The following is a 16,180-nucleotide window of genomic DNA, read 5'->3' as shown; positions in this document are numbered from 1 at the left end:
TTTTACGTTTAGCATTTATTATTACATTAGTATTTAAAGGAGAAGATCAATTTGGTTTAGTATCAATCTTCTTCCTTCTGCACTTTTCAGAATCATGTTTTCTCTGTAAGTCATGAGCAACTAAACCTCCTGGTTAAGGTTAGGAGCTCTAATTATTTCTATAGATTAAGATTATTATTCTTCTATTTGAATTAATGTTTGATTCAATTCTAAGGTGTTGTTTTCATTCTTAATCTTATGAATCTGGGTGGAACAAGAGTATGACCCTTATTCTACATGAGCTCTTTGTGATTCTCGAGAGAGCTATCTTGCTTGAGCTACAGGTTGAAAGCACTCCTCCTAAACTGCGAATTACCTGGACTAATTAGGATATGTGATATAAAATCTGGTTAGCTTTGGGTAATTGAGGTTTTTATGGCACTAAACTAGTTTTCTAAACTTCACCCTCTGATCTAAATTGAATGACTACAAGAGTGGCTTTTGATAAAGATTAGAGGAGATTAAATCACTAAGAGATTAGTGTTTAATCACTCATAGTTTGTCATAGAATGAATCACTCATTGTTAAAATAGTTGGTAAAACGTTTTAAATCGAAAAAGTAAACATCTCCGAGACCTTAACTTTTTTCTCATCATTGTTTTACTCCAAACCTGTTTATTTGCTTTATTTACTCACTTTTTACTACTTATGTGTTTTACACCAACAACCATATTTTACAGTTTTCCTGACTAAGTCCAACAGGATAGCTATTTCTTGCTCACTCCGACATTTCTTATGGGATCAACCCTCACTCACCTAAGGTATTATTTGGACGACCCGGTGCACTTGCCGGTTCAATTGTGCGAGTTCTAATTTCGCACACCAAAGGCAGGGGATCTTATGTTTGGAAGAGTATATGTCGAGCTTGGAATATATTAAAGGAAGATTTTATTTGGTGCATTGGGGATTTGGAATAGAACTAAATGGAGAAGAGAGGAGCGACTGTGTTATGAGATGGATTATGTTCACATTTCTTATTCGGATCTTTGGATCTTGGACATTTGGTCATTTGGACAGTGGAACCTTGAAAATATCTATTCTCCTCTGAATCAGTCTCTGCAGAGCAATATTAACTCTTACAACCCGGATGTTTAAATTGGTTCAAAGGTTGATTGGTAGGGGTGGCAAACGGGCCTAAACCCGTCGGGTCGGCCCGTGTAACCTGCCAAAAAAGGTAGGCCGGGCTAAAAAATTGGGACCGCCAAAAAACAAAAGACTGCCTAACCTGCACCGCTTAAACCGCGGATTTTGACGCTGGGTGGGCTTCCCCGCCGGGCTTAGTTTTTTGTAAGGGGGTATTTTTACAATTTTTTTGTCAAAATTCAACTTCTCTCAACCCAACTTACAAGAGTATGAAGATGAAAATTGAGAGTTTTGGATTGTATTTATGTTGCTTTGGAGACAATATTTATAATTATGTTTTGGATTATGTTTATTTTGTTTTTGAGACAATATTTATAATTATATTTTAGATGAAAACTTGGTTTATAATTATGTTTATTAGATATTTATAATTACAAAGATTTTAATGTTTGTGAATATAAAAAATATAATTTTTTATACCTTTAGAAACTATAAATTTATTAATATGATTGTGAAGTTATTATATATATTATTTAGTAGTTAATAATAATAAAAAAATGAGTTTTGGCGGGCTTAGCCCGCCAGCTTGCCAGCCCGCAGTTAGGCGGGGCGGGGTGGAATTCTAGGACCGCCTCTAGGCGGGACGGGGCGGGCCAGCCCACCAAAAAGGCAGACTTCTGATGGGGTGGGGCGGGCTTCTCCGCTTGCCACCCCTATCGGTTGGTATTGAACTGGTGTGGCTTCAAAGGTTTATGACGCTCGTAGTGGTTATTTGTAACTCAGTAAGAAAGATGTTTAGTTGGGAGGATAGGGGGAATTGGTTTTGACTTTGGCGTCAACATGTTCAGGAAAAGTACAAATTCTTGGTCTGGCTATGTCTTCGGGAGGCTCTTCCTACTGCTACATTTCATTTTAGGAGGGACATTTCGCACACGAATAACTGTCCACGATATTTTTTAGGTCAGGAATCAGTTTTACATTGCATTCACGATGTGTATCCCCTCTACTATTAGTGGCTCATAGATTTTTCTTTGGTTGATACCTTTAAAATTAATTATGATGCTAGCTATCCTGACAATGGTGCTCGGATTTGTTTTGCCTGTGTTAGCAGAGATCGGAAGGAAAGGTGGCAACGAGGCTGCTGGGAACAATTGAGAGTCATAATATTCTATAAGGAGAGTTATTTGCTATTTGAATATACTTTCTTTTAACTTGAGACTCGGAAAAAAGAGATATATATGTGAGACAAACTGTTTGGATGCCTTTATTATTGTCAATCATTTACATGATTACTTTAGTTTTATTAATCTTTTGGGATTAAAAATCCGAAATATAATGTTTTAGAAATTATGTGCTGATCTCCAATTAATCTTGAGAGAGATGTACAATGAAAATCTTTCTCTCCATTCTTTCCAAATAAAACTTTCATTGTCTTAGAAAAAATTTGAAAGTAATATTTAATGAAATTATCTTTCTTAAATAATTTTTTTTTATTATTGTTTGTTTTCTTTCCAATCCCAAACAAAAACTCTCTTGTGAAACCTGTCCCGTAGACTTTCCAAGAAGTAAGTAGTGATTCTTCCCGCCCTTTACTTGGTTGCGCAAGAGGGAAAGAAAAAAAAAACACAACAGCGATACTCTGAACGAAAGAGAGAAAGAAGGAAAGAGAGATGTGTGGAAGAGCACGGTGTACTCTAAGAGGCGATGATGTAGCAAGGGCTTGTCATCGCACCCTTCCCGCTATTCGTTCTCTCCATATGGACCGGTACGGTAACAATTCCACTCTACGCTTGCTTCAAATCCTTGTTTTGGAGTTCATTTAGCAACTTAGGAACGGATTATACTAAATAATCCAAAACTAGTTAAGCATTTACTTTTTTATTTTATTAACTTCTGCACTCTGGCTCTAGAGGGGCCAAATTAAGCTGCTTTATTGTATTCAATCTGAAAAGAGGGCTTTTGTTTTGTGTATTAGAGCTTCGAATGCATTTGCGTAATTGAGTTTCAGTGAAGACTTACATACATTATCTTCAGGCGAAGTTAATTGTCCTTTTAACTGTTCTCAATCACACGAAGAGAACTGCATGCGAGTTAACGCTTTGAATTTGCCGGTGTGTAGGTATAGGCCATCCTATAATGTGTCGCCGGGATTCAATCTGCCGGTAGTTCGTAGGGAAGATGCGTCTAACAGTGAAGGCCATGTTCTTCATTGCATGAAATGGGGTTTAGTCCCCAGTTTTACAAAAAAGACAGAGCGGCCTGATCACTACAAGATGGTATATCTTCACTTGCTCAAAGCACTTTTGTATTTTATTAGGTTATATTCTCAGCCCGCTTATACATTAATTGTAACCTTAGATAACTGATTGTTAAGCCATTTTGGATAGTTGTTACGGCAGCTTAAACTTTGATTTGCATATATTCTAGATAAATCATTATAAACTAAGTTCAAAGTTGTTGCGGTGTTCCCTTGCTGCTATGCCAGCTAACTAATTATGAGAGTTCGAGGTGAAAAATTTGGGTCATATACCCGTACACAGATGACAAAAGTTATAATCATGTCACTCAAACATTGATGTAAGATCCAAAAACCCAGAGTTTCCCAATCCTCTCACTTGATTCTCAAATAAATCTTGCAATTTTAACTGACACTATACTTGGGAATGTCAGTATGCTTAAGAATGTGGATAAAATTAAATGGTACTGTTTATTTATTTATTTTCAAAGTCCTTATTAGAGTGTCTAGCACATATTATTATAAATTCCAATTCGTTTTTATGAAGTACTTATTCTGATGTGTCGTGTGTGCTATATACTGCAGTTTAATGCTCGATCTGAGTCCTTAAATGAAAAAACTTCATTTCGCCGTCTGCTTCCTAAAAACAGATGCCTTGTAGCATTAGAAGGGTATGTATTGCATTAATTTGTTTGTCCTGTTTTCACTCTTCTCTTCTCGCTTAAGCATGATTGGGTTGGGAGTGGGAATGTTTCCTCTTGAACCTTTTCTCAATACCTGCTTGCTGTTTCGGCTGGTATTTTAGTACAAGAATATAGTTCAAGGAATAAAGTTGGACATTTTTCTTTACTGATTGTATTCCATGGACATGGTTACACGAGTGAAGAAATGCTTGCATGTATAGTTGAGCATTTTTGTCTTTTTTTTTTTCTGGGAAATGTATGAGCTGGATGAAAATTAAATAATTAATTCTGTTTGCTGGGTAGACAAAGCATTTGCATTATGTATTTTCATCTTGACAATCATGGTCCTGACTATGTATTCCTTTTCCTATTATATCTTCAGCAGTTCTATTATTCTTGTCGAAATTTATTGCCTAGTTTGTAGGAAAAAATTATGGTTTCATATATTTCTTTTGACTGTAGAGTGTAGACACTTCTTTATAGTTGATATAATTTTTCTAAACAGTCCATCGCATCCATTTTTCTGATGTAAAGTTGAACTCTTTAAGTTGATTTTTCTAAATATTTGTTTGAAGATTTTACGAGTGGAAAAAGGATGGTTCAAGAAAACAGCCATACTATATTCACTTCAAAGATGGACGACCACTTGTCTTCGCTGCTCTTTATGACTCTTGGCAGGATTCTGAAGGTAAGATATTTCTTTAGATAGATGTCAGAACTGGTATCAGCAATAGGAAAGTTGTGTGTGTGTGAGAAGGCAAACTGACCGAGGAACCTCCTATAGTGTACACTTGGGAAAAATCTAACTAAGGAATGAGTCTCCTACAAATTGGTACAGATGACAAGACAAAATCAAAACTTCCCTCTCTTCCTCTATATCACTTTTACTCCTAACTGACTTGTTAACAACTTTCTTGCCATTTTCCTCCTCCTCCTCCTGTTGTAAACTCTCCCAAATTTGTTCCTAATAAAAAATGTAGGGCAATGACATTTGATTCATTAGTAGATTTCCTTTTAGGTTTACTTAATGCTGATGCGAATATTTTTAACTACAGGTGAAATACTATACACATTTACTATTATTACAACCTCTTCCTCTCCAGCTCTTCAGTGGCTTCATGGTGAGTCATGCACTCCTAAATGTTGACGTGCTAGCAAAATTTCTGGCTGATATTATATTACAAGTCTGATACTAACAAATCACTATTTAAATAGCTGGATTCTAGAATGAGATTACTCTATTGTACTGGCCGTGCCTTGATAAAAACTATTGTTATACTGTTGCAAATGACTGATCTTGATTATATCACATTTTATCAAACAACTGCAAATTATTTTAGTGATTCTTTTTTCCTTTGCGGTAATGCCTTTGGTTCTAAATTCTGTATTAGCCCATTTTGTTTCGTTGAGAAGGAACTTGGTTTCCATTTCCTTTCCTGTGTTTTGTGAATAAAATAGTGAAAGTAGGAAATTTGAAAATGCGAAAGAAATTATAAAGGTGGCATATTGGTAGTTAAAACTAATCTAGAAATACAAAAAGAAAACAAATTCACCTGAATGTATTAGTTGTGGCTATTCTAAAAGAACAGAAAAGAAATGTGCTTACTCTTTACCCTGTTTGTTACCAAGCCCTAAATGGTTTACTTCAACGGGGAAACCATTTTGACCTCATGATACCTGATTTGAAGAACGTAGAAAAAAAGGATTTCAGTGAGATCCTAGGTATGCCTTTTCTCCTTTCTATAAATAAAAAGAATTTACGTAAAACACAATTTCGTTGATAAGTTTCCTTAATAATACATTGAAAAGAATAGATGTCATTTAACAATTTGGTTCTAAGCTTATATTTAAGATGCACGAGATTATCTGTTCAGCCAACTTGAGGGAACTATGTGCCCCTTTTTATTATTAGCCCTGTACCTATTGAGTGGCCATGTCCTACATTGGTGAACTAAGATTTGTCACTTTTATTGTGTCTTTGTAGACAGGATGCCTGTTATTTTTTGTGACAAGGAATCAACTGATGCCTGGCTAAGCGGCTCTACTTCCAGTTTTAAGAATTTGCTGAAGCCATATGAGGAATCTGATCTGGTATGATCTTTATCTAATTTGTTTAGAATTTTGACATTAATAGCTTGTAAATTTGATATTTTAAAAAAAAAAAGAAGTAAAAAGTGCTTTTTTCTTTTTCAATTATAAAACATGCAAACAAAAATATTTAGAATTTAAGATAATTTTTCTTTCCATTCAAATTTGAAAGAAAGCCTTGCATGTTTGCTCTCAGAAAGCTTAAATCATGAATTTTTTTTTTTTGTTTGCTAACCAATCCTTTTGATGTCTAGGTTTGGTACCCAGTGACGCCTGCAATGGGCAAGCCATCATTTGATGGACCTGAGTGCATAAAGGAGGTATGGCCATTGAGCATTCTGCTTCCCTTTCATGTGATTTCTCCCTGGTTATGGTTTTCTCGGTTTCAACATTTCAACATGCATGCCAAGATGTATTGAGCCAAAACAAAATAGACAAATCACATGGAGTTTTATCTAAGCCATAATTATGTTATGTGTGACTAGATCTTAGTTCTTTCGTTTCTTAATGCATACATTTTTGGAAAAACAAATTTTAGAAACATACATTATTTTGTTGGGTTCGGGCATTCGGCTCATTGAAAGCTCTTAATTACATTGGTTTTTGCTTTTTACTGGGTTTCTTGAGAGGGGTTTATTGGCAGAGTCTTGGTATGGCATTAAATAAGATTGCTATACTGTGACTTGGAGGTTACTAGATCCAAATAATGGAATTAGCTTCTTTACTTGCAGGGTTAAGATCAAATACAATAACCATGCTACATGTACATAAAAAAATCAGTCACTCGTATAGACATGTTGCAATACAAAATACACATTGAAAATGAGTTAAACAACGTATGTATTTATACAAAAATACATAGTGGCTGCTGCGCAAATAGGATTTTTGTTAATCCAGATAAGAAAAGAATCATGCTGGCACTTACAGTAGTTGCATTAATTGCTGTTCATATGTAGGTTTGTTAGGCTTTGCTTGTGAAGAAGCAAAGATCTTATTAAAATAGGTTTCTTAGAATTTAATATCTCTACAAACTATATTCAAATCCTAACAAACCGAATTTAATGCTATCATTACTTCATCAACTTGAGATAAATTTAACTGCCATCATAATCAGCCAAGAATGTTGTCCTAAACCTAGTCCGATTGTGCAGATTCAAGTAAAGGCGGAAGGTAACACTTTGATCTCTAAGTTCTTCTCAAGAAAGGGATCTGAAAATGAAGAGACAAAGCCAGAGCAGAAAATAGTGCCAAGTCAAGGATTTATCAAGAGTGAAGAACAGGCAGAGGAAGCCAAAAAAACTGAGGTAGGGGACAGTGACTTCAAATCTTCTCAAGATGCTACGAAGGTCCCAACCAAGCGCGATTATGAGGCTTTTTCAGGTGAATCAAAGCCAGCTTTGGCTAACAAAGATGTTGTGAGTCCAAACCCTGCAAAGAAAAGGGAAAAGGCAAAGACTAATGCTGCTGATGATAAACAACCGAACTTGTTTTCCTACTTTGGAAAAAGATAATCAGTTATGAAGGATTGGCTTGAACGACAAGATTTTGCCATGTTATGTTGGTTATTGGTGTAAATTATGTAATGTAGATGCATTTTGTTTTAGTTCTCCATAGAGAGAGGTCATGCTTTATCCAATGCATTTTACTCTACGCTAACCCGCTCAAGTCTTGTGGGAAGGACTCACTTTCCCATCGATCATGGATCGTGTACACCATCTTAATATAACAATGCTTGTTATTTGTTAACCGCGCAATCTTTTCTATTAAAGTTTCTGAACTCGATATAATTTATTTATTTTTAATATAAAAACTGTATTGCTTTCTTTTTGGGTCATTGCGTGATAAAACAACAAATAAAAGCAATGGAGATCTACAATGGACAATTTCCATCGTCACAAACTCTATCCTCGAAAGGAGTCATTTATGTGGCGGTTCTACCTTTGCCATCTTCAATCAATCTCCTACTCTTGACAGTAGCTGTCACAAACTGCTCCATTCTAATTTCAATGCAAGATTCTCCACATCAACTGCATCCTTTTTAGCTGGAACTATTGCCTTTGGGGTTTCCTCTTCATAAAAATTTTCTATCAACTGCCAAAAGATTGAGAACAATAGACTCCTTTCAGTATGATAGTAGGAAATTGAAAGACTAAAAAAGAGTCAATTTTATCATTTAAGATAAACACATTAGATATATGTAGGCAAATTAGATTTACTGTATCTATGCAAACTATGTATTTATGTAAGGGAACATATTATTTAAAGACGCAGAAAACGTCTTTTTTTTAAGATATTTTTTAATAATTAAAATTTAACACATATAATCATTTAAATTATGTTATTTTTGTCAAAATTATGTTAGATAAATTAATTTGACCGAAAAATAGTGAATCAAATTTTGAATTCGTCTAAATTAATATTATTTTTTATAAAAAATTACTATAATACTCCTATTATATAAAATGACTAAAATACTCTTATTATATATATTAATTTTAAAAATTCTAAATTCTAGCCCTTTTCTTCTCTATCATTATAGGGTTAGAATTTAAAGTTTTCAAAATTTATATATATATATATATATATATGATAGGAATATTTTAGTTGTGTTTTATAATAGGGATATTGTAGTAACTTTTTATAAAAAATATTAATTTATACCGGTTTAAAAATTTAATTTATTAATTTTTTTGCTAAACTGATTTGTCCAGTCTAATTTTAATAAAAATAATACAATTTAATTGATTATATGTATTAAATTTTAATTTTTAAAAAACATCTTTAAAAAAAAGACGTTTTTGACATCTTTATTTAAGTGGCTCCTTTTTGTTTATTCATCAAGTAAAACGTTAGGATTGGTCCATGATTCATAAGTCATAACTCCTTTATTTTTATAACATTTTCTTTCAATAAAATAACCTAAAAGTTCGCAACCAATATTAATTGTACATTTCCCTAATATTTTGCTCTACTTACCAATAACCTAAACATTAGACTATTTATTTTGTTACATGATGAACATTTCAAGAAATTTGCTCTTTACTGTCTGATTTTATATATAAATCCAACTATAAATAATATTACTTTCGGATATATCGTCGGCTTCCATCCAACTAAAAAATCCTCGACCTAAACACATTACCATCAAATTTCCTAGTTCCAACACGAAGAATGTTGGTAGTGCCGTCGGATAATTTGACTAGGAGCGTTTATAGATCAAATTATACCCATACAATATTTATCTATATCTGATCTACAATTTGAATATATGATTCAATCGAATTAGATCACAGATATTACGTTTATGTTTGTAAATTCGATCTGCACTAAATAATATACATATGTTGTATTTATATTTTATTTTAATTAATAATTATTTATATATGTTATATTATTTTATTTTTATTATTTAAAAAAAATTGCTTGAATAATATTTTAGGAGTCTGGAAGAGTAAAAAAATGAGATTTTATTAGAGTGAAAAAGTAGTTTTATTGACTTTTTTTATAGAAATAAATTTTTTTAATATATTTTTTATTTTGTGGATATATTCGATATTCGATCTTAAAATATACGGATCAAATCATATCTAAACATAAAAAAGTACGGATATTAGATTTGATGAGTTTAATGTAGATCAGATCAAGATTTTGATTATATCCGATCCTATTCACAAATACCCTTAAATTCAATGATAATAACACCAGAAATGATGAATTGATAAAGTATTATTGTCGAATTTTTTCCTATAAACCCAAAAAAAATAAATTAATTTATTACTGTATAAATTCGACAGCAATGTGTATGACTAGTTTTTTAAAGTTATTTTCAATTAAATATATTAAATACCCATTATCCTGTTACCAAAAATTCATATTTAAAACACTATTAAAACTAATAGGAAATAAATAGTGTTTTTTATTAAAACAATAAATTAGAATATCAACAATACAAATAAAATGTACAAAAATAATAAAAAGTTAAATTACAAACCATGACTTAGAATCGTCGTGTAACAAAGTTCAAATAACCTAGACACTAACAAAATTAAAACTTATTAAATTGTTTACGAAATTTCGATAAAACTTTCTCTTAAATAAGATGCCTCCACCAAACAATATTCTTGTTGTTTCCCAAATTAAACCAATTTGATAACAACATAAGCATCAGTGATATCATAAATTTAAAAACTTTCAGAGAAATTTTGGCAAAATTTTCTTTAAGTTAGCCGTCTCCACCAAACAACATTATCAATTTTCACCAAGTCAACAAATGCAATAATAATTTCAAACAAGCAAATATTCAGTCAAACATCCGATTCTAATCATTCTAATAGGCATTCCTTCAGGGACGGACCCAAGCATACAAATGAGGGGGCACTTGCCCATGATGTTTTTAATTTTTGTTTTAAAAGATATACTTATATATAATATATATCTAATATATCGCATTTATTAGTATTCTAGATTTAGAATACTATACATAATAATATTATACCTTGAATTTTGAAATATAAGAGAATCTCTTATAGAATAGGTTATTGAAGGATATTATTTTATCCACTAATAGTGGACAAATTAGAGTATTACCAAATTATACACCTATTGCTACAGCTGTAGATATAAATAGGCATGATAGTATTCAACTGCATAAAAGTAGTGCGGAGAACTAGTTAGAATTGTGCCTGCCATCCAATTCGGTGACGCATGGCTAGATTATTCTACCACTCTATAAATAGAGGCTCTCTTCACTTCATCAAATATCCTTCAAATTTTAAATGATCCATTACAAATAAAATAAATTCAATTAGTTAAAGTTTTAAATTTATTTTTTTATTTTTTTTTTATTTTGACTATTATTTAACCTAATCAAATTTAATTATTGTACCGTTAATTCTTTATTCTCTTAAACCCTCTTCTTATTTTTATATTTTCAACTTTCTTTTTCTATTCCTTGTCTAATGGTCATCTTCTCTTCATCAAAAAGTAAATTTTAAATTCTCTAATTTTTTTATATAGCTCTCCATGACTCTATGTATCTTTCAATTTTATTGTTTTTCTTTTTGATATTTTTAATTGTAATTTTTAATTCAAACAATTATAGTTTAGGTATCAATCTAATATTTTATTTTTTTCGTGACTTTATATATTTTATTTTATTCTTGATTTATTTATCCTTATTACTTATTTTTTATCTTTTGTTCTATTATATGTACCTATGTTGCATATAAAATTTTAAAATGAATTGATTAATTTACTAATTTATAATATTTTTTTATTTTTAAAAATAATGATAAAAAATATTTTATCTAACATTATATCATAATTAAATTAAAAAATATATAATAAATTTAATTATTTTAAAAAATAAAAAAATTATAAAAATTATGTTTTTATTATTTTATATAAACATACTTTTCATATAAAAATTTAATTTTTCTAGTATTTATATATAATTCTAATTTCAAATTATAAATACTAATGTATTATTATGTGCTAATATGCCAGTTAATTCAATCTTTTATTATTAAATGTGTATAAAAAGATTAGTTAGGATAATAAGTTATCTATAATTTAATTAAAATATTTTAATTTTAAATTTTAGAAAAAAAAAATATTTTTTATAAATTATATATAATAAATAGTATTTTAAGAATAAAAGTGTTCGCTAACTCTTTTTAATTTTTATATCTCCATATAATTAATAATATTTAACAAAATTTATTTAATATATATATATATATATATATATATTTTTTTTTTTTTTTTTTGCCTCCACTCCTAAAATTTTCTGGGTCCGTCACTGCATTCCTTTATTATTTTCAGTAGAGAAAGGGTCGAGAAGAAGTGATTGGACATCATTCTTCCACTTTCGTCCTACAAATCTAACTTAAAAAATTTAAAATATTTAAAAAAAATAACCTCAACTGCAAACTACAAATAAGACTATACCAATAACCTACGAAATAAACTCCAATCAATCCAAAAGAAAACAACACAATTCTAATAAAACAAATTAATTATTGAATAAAAATTACCTATCTATTATAAATCAATAGTTGACCTAATTTATCATTTTTTTAACTTAACTAATGTATGTTCCGGTGTCCTACACGGGATAATACATAAAATTATATAAAAAATTTTTATTAAAATTTAAATAAAAAATATCTATTGTAATTATTATTATAAATATTTTATAACTTAAAAATATTAAAAATAATTAATATTTGTTTTAATCAATTTGAATTGGTTGAATGGTCATCTCATTTGTCCGTTTAAGTAAGTATTTGGAGTTCGAATCTCGTCTTATGTGTATAACAATCCATTAGTTAGCGACAGACCCTTAATAAATAAACCATCAATATGTAGTGGATTAGTCCTCGATTTGCCGAGTTAGGAAATCCGTAGAAAAAAATTGTATTTGTCTTTAAAATAAAATCTTTTTTCATTAATAGCAATACTTATGGACTTTTGTCTTTGTTGAAATTTACTTGGGACAATTTTATTTGTTGGTATCATATTCATTCTTAAAGTCAAAACAATATGACCAACATTGTTACTCATTAAAACTTCACATTTTATGAAATGATTTTTAAATTTTCAAATTCATAAACTTATGTCATTACAAAAGTTATTAGATTGATTAATATTTCTTGATAACATGGTGTACCAAAACACCATCGTTGAGTATTATTTAGTGTAAAAAGTAACTAATAATAACTTTTGTTATTCAATATATAATTTAATCTATTAAAAAATAAATTAATATTTTCTAAACTTGTAAATGAATTTTCTTCTAATTTCTTACACCATTTTATTTGATAATATTTACCATTAGAAAATAGCAAATGACCATACTATTTTACAATTTATATGATGTACAAAGTAATTTCTTATCTTGAAATAAATTCTGGTTAGTGAGATAAAATTTAAAATATATTTTTTTATTTTCTTACTCAAATTTAAATTTAGAATTGAATAACAACTCATCCTTTTTTAATTTCAATAAAAAAATAAATTGGTTAGATGCAAAATATTCAATATTTAATAATTCCAATCATTTAAATTTTAATTACCAAAAATTGGGTTAAAAATTAATTATAAACTCAATAATCGATAATATATATTATATTAGTACGTAAATAATAATATCTAATGTATTGATTATTTTTTTTGATAAAATTAATGTATAATCTATTGAGAATTGATTTATTATTCAAAATTTTTTTCATAAACTTTGTAATATGTGATAATAGTGATCTTATTTTTTATTATTATTTAAGAAATTTTTCATAATTTTTTAATTATGTAATTAACTTAATTAATAACCTTTATTATTGTTTTTATACAAAAAAAATATCAATTTATACTATTTACATATTTTTTTACTACTAATAAATAAATAAGTATTTGCACTATTATATTTATTGTCTTAGATAATGACTTAAGTTACTTATTTTGTATGTTAAATTTATTAAATATTAAGATGAAAAAAATAAATTATACAAATAGCTAAAGTGAGGGCCCCGGAGATAGGATTTTTCAACTGTCGATCGACGCGACAATCATGCCTGCTTGACAAAGCCTTTTTTAGTCTCCCAATAAACGAAAAAGGATTGCTGGTGACTCTAACGCTATCTTACTATCATAAAAGTTATTTCATTCCAGAGTCTCTGGCTGAGGGATATCTAGTTTAAGTGCCAGTTGCCATTGAGAAAAAAAGGCATTTCGATTGAAAATAGATACAAAACATATTATTTTATCGCGGTTATCCCGGACTGCGTTCCGAAAAAGTGGCCTACTAGAAATGAAAGAAAGGGCGAGCACTCGTGTGTTTCAACCCCACTATCACTATACTATTCATAGTTGTGGGGCACGGAGATTGCTCGTCCTGCTTGAGTCGAGCAATCTCTAGTTTCCTTCCCTGCAGAATAGTGTTCAATTCCATTCAGTGATTTTAGGCCAACTGGAAGGGTCAATCCAGCAGATAGAGAATTAATGGAGTCACTAACAGCTATTGAGTATTCAGTTTCTTTGGATCAATCGGAAAAGAAAAAAAATTATATAACATATATAATAATCTTTAATATATATAGTTTCATGTATATATTAAGATTATCTATTTTAATTATGTAAATAATTATTGTTATTTTCACTTTTTCGTTACATTAGAAAATAATATTTAAAACTAAAAAAAGAGATAATTAATTTTTTAATTTGAATTAAAAAATGACTTGTAAATATATCAAACTTTTATATATATTAAGTGTTATAATATTAAATAGTATAGTATTTGTTATAACAATGACTCAAAATATTAATCCAAGATATATTTGGACCTAGTAAGACCTCAATGCAAGCAAGATCAACTAAAATCCATTATTAGGGTCCAAAATCTGACTTAAGTTCATTACCTTAAAGGCCCAATGCAGATGAAGTCCACGTGTCCCCTTTTAAATTGGCTCAGATTGGATCTCCATTTCTAGTTAGATATGGTAATGAGTACTCAGAGGAGCGTGAGAAGCCCCCTTTCCATCCCTCACTTCTATTTTAAAAAAAATGTTCCCGTTCCTTCTCCGTCATTGCAAGTTCCTGTTTAATTATCCCTTAGGAAACGCAGATCTTCTCGGTTATCTACGAATATTCTTTGAAATTTTTTAAAAAAATTAACACAGAAAAATATAATATAATAATCATAAATAATCAATTCAATATAATTCAATATAATTTATAACATATTCGTTATGAAAAATAACATTTCAAAAGGAGAAAACATGAAAACATATTCCAACATAATAACATAACATAATTTTTTGAAACGATATTGAGCAACGTAGTGACGAATTTGAGAGACAGAGAAAGTAAGTTAGAGAGAGAGAGGATCGAGGCTGAGAATGAGTCCGGAAGAAGAAGGAAAATTTCGAATTGGGGACAGAAAGTAGGGTTACTAAATTCAAGGAATGGATTTATGTATATATAAATTAGGATAAATTAATAATTTTATATTCGCGTATATTTAATAGGTTCCATGGGCGGGTACTTATGTCCGTGTCCTCATTAGGGGTGGCAAACGAAAAAGCCCGCCCTATCTCACCAAAAGTCTGGCATCTGGTGGGCTGGCCCTCCCCGCCCCGCCTAATAAGGCGGTCCTGAATTTTTCCCCTGTTCCGCCTAATGGTAGACTGGCGGGATCTCCTCTTTTTTTTTTTATAAACCATTAAATATTAAACAATATATATGATTTCACAATAATTTTAATAAATTTATAATTTCTAAAAATATAAAAAAAATTATAATTTTTAAATTCACACACATTAAAATCTTTATAATTATAAATATGTAATAAACATAATTATAAACCAAATTTTTTGAAACAAAATAATAAAACCAACATTGTCTAAAGTAAAACAAATATTATCAAAAATATATAATTAAACATCTTCAAGTTTATAATCAATCAAATATAAAACATAATCCAAAATATAACTTAGAACATCTTCAATGATCATCTTCATCCTCTTGTAGATCAATAACATCCTAGAAATTTGTAAAAAAATAGCTCTGACAAAATAAAAGTTTGACCCTGCAGAAAAGTTTGCCCCGCCCCGCCCCGCCAAAGCTCATGGATTAGGCGGTACGGGGGTAGGCGGGCTTTTTAAGTTTGGCGGTCTTAAATTTCCAACCCAACCTGCTTTTTTGGCGGGTTATGCAGGTTAGCCCGACGGGTTTCAACCCGTTTGCCACCCCTAGTCCCCATCCATTTTCGTATGGCAGGTCGTGAGGATTTCACGAGTCCACATCTAACCCAAAACGCGAGTAATCCCTGTAAATACCCGCTTTAGTTGTTTTTGTGATCATCCCTATTGTTAGCATTCATTGGTTCGTGACGTGGAGCTATTCTAGCAACTCAATAAATTTTTAGATAATCAAAGTTTAGGTTATATCATTTTTATAAAGTCACATATGTATCCTTATTATAACAATATTAATAAAAGATAAATGGATAAACATTAAACTATTGTTTGGATATAAGATGGAAAATAAGAAGAAA

The 16,180-nt window shown here is 30.2% G+C and overlaps 1 protein-coding gene across 3 annotated transcripts; it reads left to right on the top strand.

Moving 5' to 3' along the window:
• Window positions 1–2,614: 2,614 nt before the first annotated feature.
• On the top strand, window positions 2,615–7,955 carry LOC107639446 (embryonic stem cell-specific 5-hydroxymethylcytosine-binding protein). 3 transcript variants are annotated; one of them, XM_088484133.1, is made up of 9 exons: window positions 2,661–2,887; window positions 3,242–3,398; window positions 3,944–4,029; window positions 4,617–4,729; window positions 5,097–5,162; window positions 5,671–5,763; window positions 6,026–6,132; window positions 6,384–6,449; window positions 7,281–7,955. In XM_088484133.1, exons 1-9 carry the CDS (start codon window positions 2,793–2,795, stop codon window positions 7,638–7,640), a joined length of 1,143 nt encoding a protein of 380 aa, XP_088340259.1. In that variant the 5' UTR covers window positions 2,661–2,792; the 3' UTR covers window positions 7,641–7,955. The 3 variants fall into 3 exon arrangements, with proteins under 3 accessions (XP_016198427.1, XP_088340259.1, XP_020976938.1); XM_016342941.3 differs by lacking the exon at window positions 5,671–5,763 and having other exon boundaries at window positions 2,615–2,887; XM_021121279.2 differs by lacking the exons at window positions 5,097–5,162; window positions 5,671–5,763 and having other exon boundaries at window positions 2,663–2,887.
• The last annotated feature ends 8,225 nt before the right edge of the window (window positions 7,956–16,180 follow it).

Source organism: Arachis ipaensis, chromosome B4 (assembly GCF_059453495.1).
Source record: "Arachis ipaensis isolate K30076 ecotype BB chromosome B4, ASM5945349v1, whole genome shotgun sequence".
Taxonomy (NCBI): domain Eukaryota; kingdom Viridiplantae; phylum Streptophyta; class Magnoliopsida; order Fabales; family Fabaceae; genus Arachis; species Arachis ipaensis.
Note: the sequence above shows the minus strand (reverse complement) of the source record. Positions and strands in the feature narration are given on the sequence as shown.